The sequence below is a fragment of the Aythya ferina genome (genome assembly GCF_964211825.1).
Source record: "Aythya ferina genome assembly, chromosome: 5".
NCBI lineage: Eukaryota > Metazoa > Chordata > Aves > Anseriformes > Anatidae > Aythya > Aythya ferina.
Window position 1 is genome coordinate 56,585,580 of NC_140301.1, and position 20,552 is coordinate 56,606,131.

At 47.6% G+C, this 20,552-nt stretch overlaps 1 protein-coding gene across 5 annotated transcripts in view; it reads left to right on the forward strand.

Moving 5' to 3' along the window:
* Window positions 1-20,552, forward strand: part of CEP170B (centrosomal protein 170B) — a 56,472-nt gene that overhangs the window by 18,938 nt on the left and 16,982 nt on the right. For 3 of the 5 annotated variants that reach the window (XM_084519646.1, XM_084519647.1, XM_084519649.1), the window contains exons 7-14: window positions 336-474; window positions 8,223-8,324; window positions 9,455-9,931; window positions 12,125-12,187; window positions 13,032-13,795; window positions 15,876-16,064; window positions 16,258-16,366; window positions 17,814-19,583. In XM_084519646.1, coding sequence (XP_084375772.1) covers window positions 336-474; window positions 8,223-8,324; window positions 9,455-9,931; window positions 12,125-12,187; window positions 13,032-13,795; window positions 15,876-16,064; window positions 16,258-16,366; window positions 17,814-19,583 — 3,613 coding nt within the window. The remainder of the gene's footprint in view (window positions 1-335; window positions 475-8,222; window positions 8,325-9,454; window positions 9,932-12,124; window positions 12,188-13,031; window positions 13,796-15,875; window positions 16,065-16,257; window positions 16,367-17,813; window positions 19,584-20,552) is intronic. The other 2 variants (XM_084519648.1, XM_084519650.1) reach the window with 1 other exon arrangement.

Below are 20,552 nucleotides of genomic sequence, written 5' to 3' on the forward strand. Positions count from 1 at the left end.
GAATCCTGAACAGAAAATGGCATCAGTTCTGATTGTTCTCAGTTTACTCCTTGAAGGGTTTGCTAATCAGCTATTTTGCAGGGCCGTGTCACAGTGACCTTCTCATGGGCTGTAATTGTCACTTACTGTCTTCCAAATGAGGTATTTGAAAGCCTCTCAAGTGGCATTTCTGCTGCTCTCTAGCCTCTACTTAGGTGTGTTTTCTTTCTGTCACAGAGCATAGCTACAGCGTTTGCCTTTGCACGATGCATTTGCGGGGTGGGTGGTTGGTTATCTGCTGTGGGCTGCCATACACATCTCACGGGCACCCTGCAACTGTCCTTATGTCCCTGCAGCACGAGAAGTACACCAGCCAGCTCCAGATGAATTTCAAAGGCACGGCAATGAAGAGGGCGGAGCAGCCCATGGAGCACGGTGTCTACACTGAGTCCCAGCAAGCGAAGCTGGAGAAAGGAGAGAGGAAACCCATTACAGGTACTTGCTCAGAAACCAGTTGTTCGAGATCCAGCAGAGTCAAAGCGCTGCTTGATCCCTGCACTGGGTTGGAATGAAGTGTGCCATGGGTTATGCACAAGGAGCGGGTCATCTTTTTAAACCTCTGAGCATTTCAGATTCTCAGTTTTTGGAGATTCAGCCTCCCAGGAAAAAAAAAAAAAAAAAAAGAAATTGGCATGATGGTTCGTGCATGCCTTGTCACTGTGCAAATGCTAGAGAACCTGTGGGCTGAGCAGGTTTGGTAAGTTCTTTGGCACCTGTCTGGTCTATTTTTATTTTCCTAATCATGAGCTGGTGTTTGAACAGAGATGGTGACTCACTGTGGAAGATGCATGGCTGCTGCGGCGTGGTACTGGCAGCCAGGCAAAGCGGTACCAAGGGATTTGTTCCAGAAAGCCATGTATGGTCTTAAATTACTGTATTTCCTAATACCCCATGATGTGGGGCTGAAACTGACTGCTGAACTGGGAGGCGTTTGCTTCAGGTTCATTGTTACCTGGCTTCAGAACTTTTCCATTTGAGAAATTCCTTTTGTTGCCTGTTTCTCTGCCCTCTGCTACCTTCCTTTAGACCTTCCTGTTCATGCCTGCCTGTTCCCCACCGTGGTGAGCCAGGACCTCCCCAGCAGTCTTATCTGAGCTTCCTACCTCCTGTACGTACTACCGTGGCATGTATTCTCCCTGCTCTGTTCACATATCAGTTGGTGGCCTTCTTGAGCTTGATGATACACAAAAAGAGGAAGAAATATGATATTAAAGCATCCTGATGGCTAAAGACTGCCCGTGGTAGTCTTGTTCTCCAGGATGGCAGAGCGATGGGAAGCTTCAGGTGTAGCAGAGGCAGCCCATCTGCACAGTGGGCCTGTTGGAGGCAGGAGAAAGGTGAGTGGAGGGAAGATGATGGGCAAGTAAGAGTGAGACTGCATCTTGGGAGAGGTGACTGAGATGTAGACACAGCAGCTTTCTAGAAATGCGTGCAACTTTGGGTAAATCCATTAAGGTTTTCTGATACCTAATTGGAGTGGGTTGGCTGACCTTAATCTCCTCTGTATTGTCTTTGTGAAAATCCCTCTAAGCTGGCGTAGCACACTAAAACAAAGTAATGTTTCTCTGCCATATTTTTGCTTCTGTTCCTGTTGCCTCCACTTGTGCATGGAGGCGGTATGTGTGCCTGACTACTGTTCTCTGGGCTGCAAAACCCTTCTTCCTGTGGATTTAGTGCTTTTGTGGGTCACCCCCCTGTGGATGGGGCATTTGGGTCTTTACCTCACAAGCGTGGAGTTAAAGGGATGAAGTTGGGGATTAGCTGCGATACCGTGGAGGGTGAAAAGAGGTGAACTGCACTGGGGAGAGCTCTCAGCTGAGCTGCGAGGGGTGCTGGGCTCTTGGGAGGTGTTGCCAGTAACTGGTCTGCAAGGCCCAGGTGGAACCAGTTTGTGTTTCCCTGCCTGGCTGTGTGAATATTCTCATTTTTATTCTGTCCACCTTCCTGGCTTTAACCTACACAGCGTAGCGGTTGATATCTGGAAAATCTTCCGAGTCAGGAGACACTTGAGCAAGGTGCCCCTTCTCTCAGCAAGTGGTTCACAGACCTGCATTACGTCTCTGTCACTGTTCGTGGGCATAGACCACAGCTCGAAGGTTAAAAAAGTAAGAATAAAAGCTGTCAGTACCTGCTGGGGGCCAGTGGTGGAGCATGCTACATGCAGTGGGGCAGATGGACCCGTGTGAGGAGTCGGTGGTGTGCTGCTAAGCCACAGGAAGATGGAGAAGTTCAGGATATTTTGTTGGAAGCATTTTCCTGGGTTGGACTGGAGCCTGTGGAAGGAGGCTGAGCATTAAATCAGCGCCTCGCTCCCCAGAGAGCATCTCCATCACGTGAGCAGAATGATCAGCGGGTTCCCTTTTGGTCTGTGATGTGACTAATTCACCTTGTCTGCAGCTGCACGCATGCACAGATTTTTTTTTCCTCTGGTGCTTGGAGGAGTGGCAGCAATTTCAATGATCAGTGGAAAGAAGAATGTGGTGTTCTTACAGGGAGGGGGCTTGCTTAGTGGCAGCAAAAAGAGGCTTTGGGGAAAAGAGCTGTTTTGCTAAGCCTGTAGGTATTTAGGAATTTGCATTGACTAATTAAAGCAAGGTCTGGGGCGACAAAAAGCCTTCAGAAGGATCGCTTCCCAGGGCTGGCTGGAAGAGAGGCAGAGGCAAGGCAAGCTTTCAGGGAAGAGGTTTAACAAAACAATGCGAACAATTAGAGCTGCTTAGAAATGGGAGGAGGTGAGGGGTTGAGGATAAAGAGATCCAGCCGAGGGAATTGAAAACAGCTCAGCCCTTTATTATTCGTCGTGCTGTGGAAGGGGCAGCGTTTCGGTTTGTGCTGCCTGTAAGCAAAAAACCATCAGTCTTTGGGAAATGTGTTTCAGGGCAAGGAGATTGGTAAGACCTGTGGGTTACATTATTGGTATGAAGAAGAGAAGTGCCCACAGTTCAGCTAGTTAATGCTAAAAATAGCCATCAGCTCGCATGCTTAAAGCCTCAAGTCATGGGGAGGCCAGGTACAGCCTGAAGCGGAGCAGATTTTAATGCTGTCACGCTCCCCATCTGTTGCTACCTGAGTTGAGGTAGTGGATGAGATAAGCTACTTTGTGGTCTTCTCAACACATCATTAATCCTCAGGCTGATCTGAATTTATTATTATTATTTTTTAAAGCCCTCCCAGGCTGATGGCAGTAGATAATGCTGAAGCTGATGACTAACCTCTGAATAAGTGCTGCAGGCCTGAGTTTCCACGCGGGGAGGCTGCCCGCAGCTTCCAGCTGAAACGGGCATCCCCGACTGCAGGAGCAGGACTTGAGTCTCTCCCGGGATCCCTGAAACAGCGTTTCTTGCTGGGTTGGTGCTGGTGTAATTGCAGAGTGCTGTGAGCAGCCGACTTGCAAGTCGTGTCCGTGTCCGGTGCTGAGGTCAGCAGGCAGCGTGGAGGGAGGCAGCGGGAGTTGTGCCGAGTTGTGGAGTGGTTTCCATGGTCCTTGGCTGCTTTCCCCATGAGATCATGGTAATAGCTACTTAGACACACAGCCCTGCTCTAGCCTTTAATTTAGGAGAGCAGAGGTGGTGTATCTGCTTTTCATCTGTGTTGGTTTGGTGGTACCTGCAGCATGTTAAAGGTTTCGCCATGTAATTGGTACAAATAAATTTGTGATTATCAACCTGATTTGAAAGCCTCCAGGATTTGTGTGTGCTCACAGCAGGCACAAAAGACCAGGGTTTAGGTTCACGTGCACACAAAATAAACACCGTGGTGAAGAGCCAAAGAGTTGCTTTGTGTTTATCCCTGCTAGGTTTTAATTCTGTATTTTGGAGAGGAAGAAAAAAGCAAAGACATCAGAAATCAGTTTAGAATGTTTTAAAAGCTAGATCACCCCTTTTTTTTTTTTTTTTTTTTTTTTTCTCCTCCCCCCTCTGCCATAGGCAGCCTGCTCTGCATCTTCTGAAGACGGACACTTAGGTTATTAATAATGAATCAAAAATGGGTTGACTTCGAGCAAGCAGGATTTCTCATGCTGTTGTTATGCCTTGCTGTAGACAGCTTCAAAGCTGCTTGTGCTTCTGTCAGCAAAGAAATGTGCTGCTGCTGTCCGTCTCTCTCTCGTGACTGTTTGAAGCTCTGCAGGGACTCAGGCACAGCTCAGCCCTCGGTCCTGTCCCAGCCAGGCAGCCTGGAGGAGAGCCACCTTCAAAGGAGATCAGACCCCTCTGTCGTGAGAGCTGCCTGCTCCTCGTGGAAGCTGCTCTGCCCACTTGCTGATAGAGCAGCATTAACGCAGACTTCCCCCCTTTCCCTTTCATCACCTGTACTGTATTTTTGGTCCTGCTGTTGTTCTGTGTGATTCACTTCTCCCTAAATACACCCCTTGTACTGAAACGTCTCATTTTCTCTCGTGGTGCCTCTCCTTTGGATGATCAATAGCCGTGTATTCATTTAGCAGGCCACGTTCTTGTCAGACTCGTTAAACAAATGGACATCCCTTGTTTTGAGCTAAAGCAGCCTTCTTTTTTATTTTTTTTTTGTGTGAGAGCCCCAAAGACTGAAATCCAGGAGCAGAACATGTGCGTGGCAGTGGTCTTCCCTGTACTACGCTGTCACCCATAGCTCAGTGTTTATCTGCCTGAACGCTTGTGCTGACCTCGATTCAGTTATCTAAAAAGGATGGTTTGCAGGCTGTCTGCCTGAATTGACGAGCCAAGAAATATGCCTAAATGAATTGGCACCATCTGGCCAGCCTGGCACGGAGTCCAGAGAGGTGGTAACGAGCTGCCATCAATGGGAGGAAGTCTCATGTCATTAAAATGACTGTTTGTTAGTTCTCCTAGTTGTTCCTTGCTTCGCTGCTGACTCGAACAAACCCCGAGCCTCTGATCCTCCAGGAGCTTCCAGCTGACACCGCAGTGAGCAGGCAGGTTGTGGCTTCAGAGCTGGATGCGTGGCCCAGCACACTGGCAGATGTGCTGCTCTGGATGCTGCTGGCCCAGGCTGAGGTTTGCTACCCAAAATACATCCCAGCTGGTGAGGAGCTGAGCCCCCTGGCAGAAAATGTGTGTGTGTAGCTGCTACCTGGCCTGCTGCTGTCACAGCCATCTGTTTGAGCTGCCTTCCTATCACCTCCTCCCCCTCTTCTATCCAGCATTATGGCACTAGAGCTGCAGTGGCTGTCAGGGCGGTTGTGCTGGCGGGTTAGAAGGGGCTGCAGTTTCTGACATGAGCAGGGCAGTGAATTTATGTCACTGGTCTGGAGTTACAGAGATTTTATCCTGGCTCAGGATCTGGCCGCTGTCAGCGGGAGCTGAAAACGAGGGTGTTGGTGCCACTTGATAATGTAATTTAAAATGCAAATTAACATGAAGGCTCACTGGAAACATTAATTGCACTTAAAATATTGAAACTGGCCCCAAATAGCGAGATACTGACTCCTCGGCTTCCCATCTGTGCTTTTTGCAGTCTTCCAAATGAAGTCGTAGTTCCCTGTGGGGGCTGGGAGAGGGAAGGAATGAAAACTAACCCGTGGAAGTGAGGTGATGGGCTGCACTGGGCACACGCTGGTACGGACTGCTGCAGGTGGGGCCGTAGGAATTCCCTGCCATTTCGGATGGCCCTGGAGCAAGCAGGAGGGACCTTCTGATCTTCTGCAATGGGGCTGCGCCTACCCTGGTGACCCCGGGTCCCTGCGCTCTGCTCAACCCAACGCAGTGCTCCTTGAGGAGCCCTGGGTTTTGGCGTTCTGCTAGGTTTTGTCAGAGGGGGAATTGAGGGAATTCCCAAGCACCTATTAGGGCTTTTTAGGTTAGCAGGGGAAATTTAGAAGGCAGAGGTACTGGCTCATTGCTCTTTATAAATTTTACTTTTTTAATTTTTTTCCTTTTTTGCTTTCATTGCAGTCCCAAAGCTCCTCATCAACAGAAGAGCCTGACCAAGGTTGACTTGATTTTGCCTTTTCCCCTGTAGCAGAAAAGCTCTTGTGTCCTGTAGGCAGGCAGGACACAGCTCAGGGCAGGAGCAGCTGCTGGGAAGGTTTGTCCTGCAGGATGGATGTGAGCTCCCTCAGCTTCTGCCCCTTGGGAAACAGACTTTTCTTGGAACAACTAGCTGAAAGCATCTAGCCTAGGAGCCCTTTAGGATCCTGGAGAGGGGCTGGGATGTCCTGGAGAGATGGGCTGTAACGAAGCATCTCCTTCCAAGCTGTGAGCAGTAACAGCACCAGTGCTTGGGAAAGGTGCTGCCTGGGCAAGAGTGTGAGCCTGCCCTTGGGTTTCATCTGCAGCAGAACGCGTTTCATCTCCGTAGTACGTTCAGGATTTGGTCCTCTAGCACCTGAAAATAAATCAGTATTGAGTTGGTCAGAATTGGTCGCAGTAATCTGAGACAAGTGTCCAAAACCTCAGGGTTGAGACCTTCATGGTGATGGTGGCGATCTATTGCAGCATGATGTGACCAAACCCTACCTTTGGGTTCCTCTCTTATTTGACAGTTTTTTGAGCAGGTTTTTACTATTTTTTTCCTTCGTCTTTGAGTAGCTCACCGATCCTCGGTTGTGACACACATTGCTTCGCAATTCCAATTTATTCGTGGTGAAAAATGCTTCCTCCTTTGAACGTTCAAAGGCTGCCTGCATAATGGCAGGACAATTTATCTTCCGCGCACTCTAGGCAGAAAGGAGAGTAATACTTTCAGCCTCTTTTGATCCTCGGTGTGAAGGGAAGCAGCGTGCTTCATTTTGAAGCACAAAAATGTCTTGAAAAGGGCTTGTGGACTGTGTCTGTAAAGCAAAATTTTTACCTAAGATAACAAATAAATGTATATATTTATGGAACTATTCTACAACAAAACAAAAAACTGAAACAGTGGCCGTTAGATCTGTGTACCTTTAGAAACAACAACATAAAATTTGGCTTCTTTTTTTTCTTCGACTCTTAAATCCCCTTCCTTCTCTCCATTTCCCTTATGCCAGCAACAGCTCTCTGTCCTGGCCCTCTTACAGCAGGGAATGCAAAATTGCAGGGCTGTTTGAGGGCTGTTTTGCAGAGGGCTGTGGCTATAAAACCCCAAGCTGAGCAGCAGCTGGCGGTAGAAGCCCAGCTGTGGCTGGAGCTGGATTTTGAGACGTGTCTGGCGAGGTGTGTGCCGACGGCTGGGCCGGGTAGAGGAGAAGCAGCTCCTGAAACCGGGCTGTTAACCTCAGCCCCTGACCTGGGCTTGCGTCTCTGTCACCTCCAGATGAAAGAACAAAAGCTACTTTATTTGCCTCTCATCAACTATTATGAAAACATAAGCTAATGACTGTTAACACAGGTAAATTGAGCTTTTTTTTTTTTTTTTTTTTTTCTTTTATAACTTGAAACACAAACAGCAGCAGCCCAAGGCGCTGCCAAAATGCCATCTTGTTCTGTGGGAGAAAAAATAATAAGACTGAATTAGTTCCTTTGGGTACCTGTTCCAATGGAGCCCTGATCTTTCAGTGAGTGCTCTGGGAGTAGAGAAAATTATTGAAGTCTGGCTCTTCTAGAGGGTTTCTCCATGTAAAAAAAACCCTCCTGCAGTGACTGTGGGATCCCCTTGCTTTACGCTTTTGAGAACAAGAGTTTTTACTTCTACTTCATGTATCCATAATGAGACAGTTTGACCATTTTCCCTAAATTTGTAACTCTTCAAGAATTTCCTGCTGTAGGATGTGTGTCATTTAGAGTAGGAGTAGTGAATAGTTGGAAAAGATTCCTGGCCTCCTGACATCCAAGCTTGTGGTGGGGCAAGAAAGGGCAGAGCTAAAGTTTTCCCAGTTAAGATGAGAATAAAGCTCTGATTTTTTTCACCTGAATTGCAGGTGAGTTGCTAGTAATTTTGTGGTTGGCGTTTTGTAGCCTTGTCCTGGAAAATCTTCCACTTTCTGTAAATGATGATGAGTCTGGAGGGGGTGAAAAGCCAGTATTTGGGAAACACAGCTATGGAAGACAGGGAAGGGAAGGGAAGTTAGCATCTTGTAGCTGGCTGTAAGCAGGGAAAGGAAAAAAAAACTGAACTATTCTGTATAATTTGCTATGTTTATGACTGCAATGTAACAGGTACAGAATCTCATCTGACCCTGCTATTTTTCCCCTTTTGGCATGCAGTTGACTTCTGTGAACCTTATGAATTGATATTTTCTGTGTCAAAGTAGTTGTTTATCTTCTTCCTAGAGACCAATACTTACCGCACCCCTCTTTATGGGCAGCCTTCCTGGTGGGGGGAAGATGATGCAAATAACAAGGAGGACAGAAGGCAGGAGGAACATTATTCAGGTAAGGGAGGTGAATTTGTGGGACAGAGAAGGGGGGGAGAGAGACAATTCCTGCGTGTTTTTTATCTTTCTTGTGTGAAGTCATCCTGCTTCAAGGCTTTAATTACCAATTTTTTGTGCTTGTTGTATTTGCACGTTGCTCTGTGTAGACTGCTGCCAATGAAACCAGAGTAAGGGGAAATTAAAATGTTTCCACTAGAACAAGTGAAGGTTAAAACCAGCAGTTGTGGAGTAATTCAGTATGTATGAGAAAGGCCTCGCGAAGCTTGTTTGAGACTCACGTTACGAAGCAATGCTCTATATGTGGTCATATGCAGCCCACCTGAATAAACTATTCAGAGTGAGTCCATCTGCTGGGAATTTCCAAAGAGGCACTTGACTGGGTTGGAGTGATGCAGAAGCTCTCAGTTTTACACCTCATCATGACTGGAAGCCGTTTAGCCTCACCACTCCTGTTGTTGTGAATCCATATGCTTGGAAGATGCCTATTTTTATATTTATATTTGTGCAGTGATGCTATCAAACATGCTTTCCTGCACAAAGATGAGATTTACTTCAATGTACATCTGTTTTCTGACAGAGAGGGGTTGTGATTAGCAGCCCTCCCAAGAGGCTGAAATAAGGTAAGTGACCCTCTAGCCAAGAGGTTTGGGCACTACTGAAAAATGTGTTTGTAGCCCTGTTGACATTACTGAATTCAGCACTGATCCAGCAAACACGTGCCTGTGATTAGTTTTGCACTCTCAAGCTTTTCATTTGAACTGGAGAAAGTGGAGCAGGTGTGCGTGTAAGTGAATTCAGCAGAGTGAAACTGGATAGCTTCCTGCCACATCAGCCCAGCATACAGAAACCTCAAAATGCCACCAGCCGCATAGGTTCTGCCAAAATATACAATGTGTGCACGTGTGCTCAGCTCTTTAGGGAACAGTGAAAGAAGGAGCAAAGTGCATATGACAAGTAGTAATCAGACTGCAACAGTGCTTGCACATGCATTTCAGTGATGAGGCCAGAGTACAAAGCTGTCTAAAACAGAACTTTTACTTTTTCTTTAATTCATTTTAGATATTTCAGCTAATATTTGTGAATTTAAGGCTTTCTTTTTTTCTTTCTTTTTTTCTTTTCCTTTTGTAGATAGATCAAAAGAGATAGCCCAACACGAAGAAGAACTGAATGGCAATATTTCTGCTTATAGAGATTCCCAAGAACAGTCGGTGTTTGCTTTCCGGAGAGAGCCGAGTTACTTTGAGATCCCAACTAAAGAATTTCAGCAGCCATCAAAATCTCCAGAAACCCAGGTCCATGAGATCCCGACAAAGGATATCGATGCCATAGTAGCTCCGGTTGTACAGAGCCATGCCTCTTTCACTATTGAATTTGACGACGGTACCCCTGGTAAAATAAAGATAAAAGATCACGTAACTAAGTTTTCACTCCGACAGAGAAGACCTTACAGCAAGGAGCCAGCTCACACAGAAGTGATGTCAGCGGAGAGCAAGGTGGCTGACTGGCTCGTGCAGAATGACCCCAGCCTGATGAGGCGGCAGTCTCCAGGAGATGATGTGTACAGTACCAAGAGTGACCTGCCGGTTCATGTGAGGACGCTTAAAGGTGAGTGAATGTCTTGTGCTGTGGGCAGTGTTTGTTGTTGGCTGTGCAAATGCACCACACTGAAGGGGGAAAATCCTTCTCCTGTCAGGGAGAACTGCACTTAACTTATCTCTGCTCCAAATTTGCAAGATGAAGAGTATTTCTTTAATTACTGTTAATGGTTTTGAACCCAGTGAGTAGGCTCTTCGCCCAGCCCTGCAGTCATATGTGGTGCTGGCCTGGGGGCTCTGATCTGGTTCCTCCACATCTATATCCCTATCTTGGCATTAGCAGTGATTGAAAAAAGGGTTTTGATTTTTAAATGTTCAGTCATTTCCATGTGTCCAGGCAGGCTGGTAAACACGGGTATTACAGTGGGTTTTCTTCTCCTAGCTGAAGAAGTGAGTTTTCTATTTAGCTGCAGTCCAGAAGATGTTAAGAGTGATCTTCATGGGTACAATGATCAGAGGTCACGGCACGGTGATTGGTGATAGAGTTGAGATACACATGATCAACAGTGGAAGAAATAGTTGTATCTTTGGAAGAAGGTTTCTTCTCTTAAACTAAAGCATCTCAGAATTCCTGGTCTGTTCAAAAATTCCAGGTTTTGTGGACCTGGTTCCTGTTAACTGTGGCACTACGAGGAATTCTTTGGAGATTTTCAAACGCAGTTTGTAACCTAATTCTTAGTGCAGCTGGTGGGAGTCACTTAATTCTCACAACTTTAAATATATTTTTGCATGATCTGAGTTTGCTTGGATGCTTCTCTTGGGCTGTGCACAAAATAGTGAGGAGAAGACCACAGATTACTTGCTGCCTTTGTATTCAGAGGCTTTGCAGGTGCTGGAAGAGCTGCTATTGCAAACTGCAAATGAAGTTATATTGGAGGTTACTAGACCGATCTGTACTTAAGATCCTTCTTAAGAGAGCAATACCTTGTTTTCCTTCAAAGGAATATTTGCTCAGTCCATGTTGGAAAAATCCTCTTAATGTGAAGAGTTTTATGTATTATGCCTCCAACTTGCTGTTTTGCGTGTGTGTTTTTGAGAAGCCCCTATGGTCAAGAAAGTTTCACATAACTAGACATGGGGTTTGGCCTGACATGGAAATTAAACTCTTTTGCTGTCATTGTTTCTAGTTCTTCCCAATATGAGAACGTTGAGGTGGCCTGCAGGGGTACTTCAGGTCCTCTTTTCAGTCTACTGTGGCGATGTGGTAGAAGTTGGTGGTGTTGGGTTTTGTGTGTGGTGGGTTCTTTTTTTTTTATTCATTTTTTAAGTGAGATTATGGGTTTTGTTGACTTGTTTTCAGAGATTCAGATGTGTTTCAGTAGTTCTGCTCTTTCTTCCTGGGGAAAACCAGTGTGTCAGGCAGCAGCTGCTCATCCCAGAGGTTTCCTGAGCAATGCACAGAGGGTACTGCACTCACCTCTCTGCAGTCCGTGAGGCATGGAAAGAAGCTGAAGTAACTTAATGCATAATTTGCATATCAAAAAATCAACTGTTTGGCCATTTGATTAAAAAATACAGTGTTGGTGGCCTGAGGAGTTCAGCCACCTCTGCCTTGGCAGAGGATGGCATGTCATTTATCTGTGGTGGCTGTGTAACGTGTTCTTCTTGCGGGCCTGATTTTGAAGATGCCTTGGAGGGAGGCTACAGCTGGCTGCGTACCAGGTTCGGGTCTTAGGATCACAGACACCACCGGGGTTCTCATTAGCAACATCTGTTCCCTTTCAGGAACACCTTGGTGAATGTAAAGCCTGGTATTGAGACCAGAGAGTTCAGGTCTTAGCTGCTCGAGGGGATGTGCATGGTGTTGTGCTGAGGCATCCATAGGCACGGTGTTTTTCCTTGCATCCTCAGTTTGCATTCAGCAGAGTTCCTCGCCAAGACCCTTTAATTGAAGAACTTTTCCCTTTCAAGGATGCAGCTTATTAGCCCTCGGGGCGCAATGCAAAGTCTGCTGGCTTTCTTCAGCAAGGTGTTAGGAGACTCCTCGGAGGACTGACTCCTGGGTTGGATGGTTCTTGTATTAAATTCTAATCTTTCACAGTTAACTCGAGGTAATAAATGGTCTTCACCCCTGTGCCTGGAGAACTTGCAAAGTAGGTTTGAGCAGTTTTCCCTTCAAACACGTGGTATTTTAGCCAGTATATCTTGCTGCATATTACAGTCTAGAGCGCAGAGACCTCTTTCCCCGTTCTCCCAATGACAGGTTCCCGGTCGTTGACTGAATCAAGTTGTGTGCCTTCACACCCGTTTCCTTCTCCAAAAAAAGGTTTGTTTGTTTTTTTTTTTGTTTGTTTTACTTTAACTTAATCTCTGAGAGTCCTGAACTAAGGTGCTGAGGGGCAGAGAGCATCACTGATACAAAGGGAAGGCTGTAAAGTTGGTTGTCAGTAAAAAATAAGCGTAAGCTTACTCTAAGCTTTGTGAACTCTATGTAATGATTTAACATTTGCTTGGCTGATGGTAGGCTGGTGTGGCTTCTGGGCTGTCACGGTGTGATTCTGAAATCTTCAGGAAAGTGAAGAACCCTGCAAGTTCACTTTGCCAGTTAGATGCTGTTTCATTCCCCGTTGTAGAGAGGGGCAATGTGGGTGCTTGGAGGTGCATGCGCTGGTAACACACTGCTTGTGGCTTCTTCATCACGGGGATTTGCCTCCTTGGGACGTGGTGCACAGGGTTCGTTTGTAGATTCTGCAGAGAGATTTCTCCTGTGTAACAGAACAAAATAAGGTGATCTCATACTACGGTAACTGGGCAGAACGGTAAAATAATGGCATTGCATGTATTTAAATGGCAAGAAGGAAATAAACAACACCTCACGTATCAAAAACGATCTGTGTTACAAAATCAAAACCCCTTGGGGTTGAAATGATTTCTTGGATTATTTTTAATAATTCGATAGCCAGCCAGCTGTGTAAAGTGGGATTTGGAGACAGCCTCCTTCTTTTTTCCCCCTGAAGGGATACAATCCCAGTAGCACAGTAGGTGTCTTTGGAGTTGTTTATTTCCTGTAGGATCTGTTTCTTTTAACTGAAAGGATATATTTCAGTTGGTGGGCAATGGCAGGGCCACAGAACCTGAGAATGTAAGTCAAATGCACGACTTGTTTCCAGGCAATAGGCACGAGGACGGGACGCAGAGCGACTCGGAAGACCCCGTGGCACCCAAGGCGGAGAAGGAGCCGACGACGGGCAGCGAGCGGGCGGTGGAGCAAACCAAGCTGCAGCGCCAGATGAGGCGTGACCCCCACGAGATGCTGCACAACAAGCAGGCGTTTGTCATCGAGTTCTTTGAGGACACGCCGCGGAAGAAGCGGTCGCAGTCCTTCACGCACAGCGCTCACTCCTCCCAGAGCGACACCGATCCGGGGCTGAAGACCAAGGTAGAGAAGCGCAAGAACGCGCTGCCGGCCGAGAAGCAGGGCAATGCGGTGCCACCATCCCACGCCGGGACACAGGCAGGGAAACCCAGTAACAGCTCCTCGGGGACCCAAAGAGCTAGCTCCTTCAAGAGAGAGAAGACGGAGGATCGGATCAGCTCGTCGTCGTCCTCCACTTCCAGAGCATCAGGCAAAACCTACGGGAGCGTTGGGAGGAAGTCTAAAATGGCTCAGGATTTTATGGCTGAGTACCTGCGGGAGACTGCTCAGTCGGGGAAAGCAGGGGCTGAGAAACCAGCACCTCAGCCCATGCCGGCAGCTCCGCGTGTGGTTATATCATCAGAACCAGAGTCTGCCTCCACTCCACCTCCGGAGGTAAAGTCAGCCCAGGGCAGGAGGAACGACGAGGAAGATAGCGTGAGTGAGACGGGCACATACACCATCGAGACAGAGTCGCAGGATAAAGAGGTGGAGGAAGCACGAAAAATGATAGATCAGGTAAATGCTGCTTGCTTTTCTGGGCTTGGCCAGCGAGCTGGGGGCTGAAGGCTTTGGTCTTCTGCAGCTGGCGACAAAGGGTCTAACTAGCTTCATTAGCTGCTGCCATCTTAAATCGGGTGCACAGGGGGGTTGTGGTTGATGTGAGAAATCATCCTGGCTGAGCTGTGTTAAGGATAGGTGTCAGCAAACTGAGGCTGGTCTTAAGAACAATTACAATAAAATAACCCAAACAATAAAAATGACAAAAACAAAAAAAAGTCAAATATGAGAAAGCAAGGTAAGCCCTCAGCAAAAAAACTTTCCAAAATGAGACTTGGATGGTCAGGTGCAAGTGGGCTCTCTGTGAGTTTAGAGGGAAGGGCAGCAGCAGAACAAAGATCAGGCTGGTCCTGCTGAGCACCACGGCTGGGAGCAGCTCTGCTCTCCAGGACTGTGGCTGTTCACAAGCCTCTGCCTGGGCCGTGCCTCACCTCCTGCCCTCCTCCCCTGTTTGTAGAATAGGGGAGCTGCACCCCATCGCTGGCGCTGCGTCCTGTGGCAGGGTGAGGGAAACACAACCACGGGCTGGTGTCCTTCATCGTTCACAAGCCCTGGTGGTAGGTGGTGTGTAGTTTTGCTTGGCTGGAAGGCAGTGCTGGCTGGCAGGGCAAGCGGCAGCTGGTTGAAATAGTAAAGGGTGTGGTCTAGGGCAGAGGCAATCCTAGATGGATCTGTGCTTGTTTGGATTTTGCAAAGTGAATGATAGCCTTACAAAAAAAAAAAAAAAAAAGAGGGTGAGGCTTAAAAATACCCCACCCAGCCAGGCAACCCCAGGGCAAACCAAAGTTTGGCTGATCTTCAGGTTTAACTTTCATCTGCGGTCTATTAGGAAAACAAAACTGGCAAGTTGCTGTGAACATTTAGTGAACCGTGGGCAGGAGGATGGTGAGATTTAAAGGAGGCCTTAATTGAACCTGGCTTTAGAGCTTTATGTACAGTGCTCTGTGGGCCTCCATCTAGCTTCCCTCGTTTGTTTGGTTATTACGCTTCTTCCTTACATCTTGTTTGAAATGCGATCGGAAGCTTTCAGGGCAGGGTGTTTCAGCCACAGCAAGGCCCTAGTCCTAATATTAGATGCTTTATTGCTCTGGTGGGGAAATATGAGCAAAAATACCACAAAAGAAAAACAGTTTCTGGGGAGTAGTCTTGGCAGGCATGTGCCCAGGTCAGGCAGGCTGCTCAAATTCTGCTCCTGGCTGTGCTGTAGACTTGGTGCAGCATAGACCTGCCACTTGGGAAATAACCCACCAGAACTCTGCATTTCTGTCCAGGAAGGAAGATTATTTGAATTTTGGATTTGCTGAGGTTCTGGGGTATTTGCTTTTTGTTCCTCTGCCACTATACACACACTATTTTTTAAGGGAAGTGAGAGGGGAGAACTTCAGGCTGTCACGGTCCAAACTTAGGTACCCTCCATGGTCTCCTTTTCTCCTGAGCTATGTGCAGTCAGGCAAGGGAAACAAGCCTTTCTGATGCGTGGATCCTGCTTACTCCCCTAGGAAAGCTTGCTCATCTCCAGAGGGAAGCTGGCCAGCTAGCTTAAACACTTGTCTCAGAGATTCATCCATTCCCAGGTCCTTCCATAGCTGTGCAAGGCTGCTTTGCTCAGCCCAGTCACTGCTGCAGTCTATGAAGGACCCTGGAGATGGAGCTTTCCCAGTTGTGTTTTTTGTTTTTTTTTTTTTTTTTTTTCCTGCTTCATGAATTAGCTGGTGAATAGATTTCCTGACACTCATCCTAAATTTCTCAGGGCTGAAAAGGGGCTCAGTCAGTGCAAGTTACTACTGTTAAAGGCAATGCATCGAAATAATGCGGATGAGAGAAAAGGTGGGTGTGAGTGGGATTCTGTGAATGAGTGTATTTTAAACGAGTAGAGAAGAAATGATTTAGTTAATTTGTATGGAATGATTGGCAAGTGTTTCTGGCCCTTTGGAATCGTAGTTTGTGTGTGAATAATGCTTTGTAGATTTGCATTTGGGGCTAATATTTTTTTTTTCTTTTTCCCCTTTTAATCTTTCCCACCCAATTGTCTTTTCAGGTTTTTGGTGTTCTCGAGTCACCTGAATTTTCCAGAATCTCCTCAGTCTTTCGACCAGTAATAAAAGGTGAAAAAGAAGACTCTGGTTCTCATCAGCATTTAATCAGTGAAAACGGCACTAGTCAGAAGTCACCCTTGCTCCAGGCGTTTGCCTCAAAAGCTGTGAGTGGGTCTCAGGCTGACATGCAGGTACGGGCAGTCCGGGTGGATTTGTTGAGAGGGTGGAGGTGTGGGTGGGTTTTCTGGAAGCATGGAAAAGTGATGTGTGGATTGCTTTCCATCTCAAGGAGACTGGGTGATGTGGATATGAGTGGAGAGATTTTGTGCCTAAGATTTGTTTTTACAAACTGCCTTTCTGACACACCTTCCCTCCTTGTTATAGATGTCTGCAGCAGCTCAGGGCAGTCAGAAGTGGGTGTCTAGGTGGGCAAGCCTTGCTGACAGTTACTCTGACTCTGGATCTGTTTCTGGGCAGGCTGACGGAGGTACAGGTAAGTCTCAACCTGACATTTACCTTTTGAAGGTGCCTGAATCTAAATCAGGATGATATGAAAAGCAGGAATTATGGGCTTCTGTGTGTCTGGCTGTGGCTTATGTTCTGTTTTAGCTAATGTATTTGTGGGTGGGAAGGGCAGGGTGAATTGTTCCCAGTGGAGCAAAGGTTTGAGAGCACCTCTGGTTTGCATTTCAGAGTCATCCAAGTTCTTCAGTGTTGTATTTGATATGACTAAAGGGCACCTGGGCAGCAAAAAGATTGTAAGGGCCTTGGGTGTTAACTAGCCCTAAGTAACTTCTTAGACTGCCTAATGATGCCAGAAAAAAACCCTCTGCAAGTTGTCTTGGAGCATGGTTGCTGACTGGTGCTTTTTTTTGGGGGATGCTTCTCCTGTGCCTGGCTATGCTGAGAATTTTAGGCTGTTCTGGAGTTTGTTGACAGGTTTGAAATCTGGAGATTAGCATAGAAATCTAGGAATGGAGAAGGGAAAGGGAGTGGGAGGAGATCAGGTTCCCATCACAGCTAGGAAGACAGCTTACAAACCCCCAGGTCCTGCTGATATGCGAGAAGACACATAACAAGGCTTTGTTGGCTTTTAGAAATGCTTTTGCCCTTTTTTGTTCAGAAATATTTGTCATTACCTTCATGCCATCAACAGCTAGAGACAGACTGAGTAAAGCTTAAAAGAAACCTTTGTTTTGGAGGTTACTGCCACTGTTTTCACACCATGTGAGAAAACGACTCCCAGAGCATTTGAAATATTACCCTAGCCATCCAACCAGTTATCCTGGTATTTAAAGGTGGTATCAGATAAGAAGCCCTGACCAGCAGGGGATAAATAAGAGCGCTCTTTCTGTGAAGTGTGATCATGCTGAAGAGCACCCACGCTGGGGCAGTGAGAGCTCTAATTCAGTTTCTTCATTATTAGCATCTTTCTTCTGAGGCTTTGCTGTAGGATACAATCAAATGGGAACTCTGTAAGAAACATCATCTGCATTGTGTAGAGTGGCACTGAAAACGCTGCATCGCTGCAGTGGTTTTGCTTGATGGCTTTTCACATTGTTCCTGAGGTCTGATTTTTATGGTAGATTGATGCCAGCAAATTCATAGTATGGCCTCTAAACATATGTGATTGTACTGAGAGGTAGATTATCAGAGAATGTCCAAGTAGGATTTCAGATTCAGAGGAAAGGTGTTGAGCCTTCTGATCCAGCAAAGGAATTAAGTTTACTTTGGGTTTCTGTACTGGTAAACCTAAAGGGACTGAGCAGGAGTCTGGCCCAAATATGATGTTCATGTTAAACACAAGCTTTAGTTCTGCATGCAGTTTTTTCAGTGCTTTTGTGGACTTGCGCTTCGCATGATTAAGCTCTTAGTTGTTTGAGAAAAAAAGGCAGTGTAGTTGTACAACATTTGACTTGTATCCACTTAACTCCCTTCAGAAAGCGGTGTAGCCACAAAACCTGGGGAACCAGAAAACGCTGTGCCCTTGAGAACGAGGCGCCTTCTTCCCCAGCTCCCACCGAGCGATAAATCGGACAGCCCCACGCCCACGGTCCTGGTCTGCCAGGAGGCCTACTCCGAGGTTACAAAGAGAACCGTCGTGAAGGACCACTGTGTGGAAGCCTATGGTGATCCCAGCAGCCGCCTCTTCATCCAGGAAGACTTGGATCCAGACAGCCTCAGCGATGCCAGCAGATCCGACGATGGCTTCAGCTCGGAAAAAAGCAGGAAGTACAAAGAGAACAACAAAATGCTAGATCAGACGGGAGAAGACACAAAGTCAGAGAGCCGGCAGCAAGGAGCCCCCCGTGTTACAAATATGAGAGCTGTAAGTGAGGCAGTTTCTACTTCATTCTACATTGGAGATGACAGCAATGATGTGGGGATTGCCTCCAAGCTCTGTCTGAGCATGGCTCATGCTCGAGCTGACAAAGACGGCAAGGATCAGGAGTTTTCCTTCAAGGCTGCTGGCACACCTGTTCCTGGAAAGCCGCCGGTCAAAGACGTCAGTGCTTACATTAATGCAGCAGGAAAAATGGTTATTTCCCTTCACCAGAGTCCTCAAGATCAGGAAAATGCGGCAGGGAAGGAAACATCATCTTTTGTTAGGCAGGAAAGCTTTACCAAAGATAAATCAAGCGGCAGCGTTCCTCAAAACAAACTTCCGCATATTTCAAGTCACCCTCTGCTTAAAGATTTAGAGGCCGTTCGGTCAACCCGCATGGACTTTGGTCAGGACACTCATCTTCTCCTTAAGGATACTGAAACTGCCTTGGCAGCGCTGGAAGCCAAATTTCTTGGTCAAAGCCAACAGCTGGAGGCCTCGGAAACTGCTGGTCAGCTGGAGGACTCCTTGTCTGGCGACTCCGACGTGGACACAGCCAGCACGGTCAGCTTGGTGAGTGGCAAAAACGTCCCCACGAGCGCCCCGAAACGCAAAGCGGTGGCGAGCTTGCAGAAGGAGAAATCTTCCTCCACGCCGTCCATCCAGGACCAGTGCGGGCAGCCGAGCGCGCGGGACCGGCTGACGGAGAAGAGGAAGGCCCACGTGCCGGAGGCGCCGAGGTGCGTGGAGGCCACCAAGCGCTTCCAGATGAAGCGGAGCGCCGGGACGCGGGGGTCGCTCGACTTCACGGATGATGAGAGAAGCTCGAGCCTGCCCTACTTGCCCGTCCCAGACGCGGTCGTGTCTGACCACGAGCACTCGGTAACGCGGCCGGTTCCCAGAAGGAAGCCTTTCCCTCAGGCTGCCAAGGAGGAGCACAGCAAAGCGACGCCGAACGTGCAGAAGATCCAGCAAGTTCTCACCCGCTCCAACAGTCTGTCCACCCCGCGGCCCACCAGGGCCTCCAAGCTCCGTCGCGCCCGGCTGGGCGATGCTTCGGACAACGAGTGCGTCGATGCCGAGAAGACGGCCTCCAACCACGAAGCCACCGCGCCGGGCTCCAAGCAGTCCACGGAGACCAAAAAGCTCTCCCGGCTCGACATCCTCGCCATGCCGAGGAAGCGGGCGGGTTCCTTCACGGTGCCCAGTGACTCTGAAACCGCGCAGTCGAGGTCGGCGTTTTCGGGCCGGAGCATGGAGTCCTATCGGAAGACGGGCGTTGCGGAGGTCAGAGCTGCAGCGAGGAAAACGGCGGCTGCTGCCTCCGCCAAGCAGCCTTTCAGCAGGACCCGCTCAAGCAGTGTCAAGTATTCTTCCACGTCCAGTAAGTGCTCGGGCTTTTGTTTTTCCTGTATTGCCTTCTTTCTGATTTACAGGCCGGACACGGTTGCCAGCAGTTGGTATTTCAACTAATTCAAGTCCTGCATTGGTGAGTACAACGCTCTGCATTCATGATGGCGATGGAGGGGCGAGGGTGATGCTTCCTGTGCAGCAGGGCTTGGGGGCAGCAGAGCATCTCAAATACCCAGGGAGATGTCATTGTGGTGTTGCCTGTGAGGATACCACAAATGGCTTTTTTTAATTTTATTTTTAGCCCCTCGACTTTCTTTTTTTTTTTTTTTTTGAGCAGCCAGTTGCCATCTAGCAGGAGAATGTTAGCCTTTTTGTTTGTTTGTTTGTTTCTGTTAAAAAGGTAGAATTTCATGCCTTTCCAGTTCTGTTCTGCTTTTCTCTGATGTCTAAAACTCAGAGTTTTCTCCAAGAATGGCTCTAATGGTACTGATGGCAGCTAATGTCCACGGTGGCAGGTTTGAAGGCACGTGAAACAGGAAAACAAATCAAGTCCCTGTGTTTTAAAGGCTGTTCTCTTGTTCTTGCTGTAAATGCAAGCATGGATCTAGACACTACATTTTGATTGCCCCAAGAGGTTCCCTCTGCTGTGTTTTTTGATTTACTCTTGCCATGGGTAAGGAAGGCGCACGGTTATGCTGCCTGTGGGGAGGAGGTTCGGGAGCTGTCTTGCTCTCTAGCTGTAAACTTAGCAGCCTGTTACAAACAGACCCTCACAATATCAACACTTGTCATGGTTAAAACAGCCTTTAATTAAGAGGTGGGGACAGTGCAGATGACAGCTCTGGTATGGTAATTGGCAACCAGACTGTCCCAGATAGTGCTTACGCCTTCACTCTAAGACCTGGTCTATGCCCAGGCTCCTTGACCTACCATGAATGTGACCAAGCAGGGCTGTTTGCGTTGTTTTTTAGGAAGGATGGGAGGCTAAAGGGACAGGAAG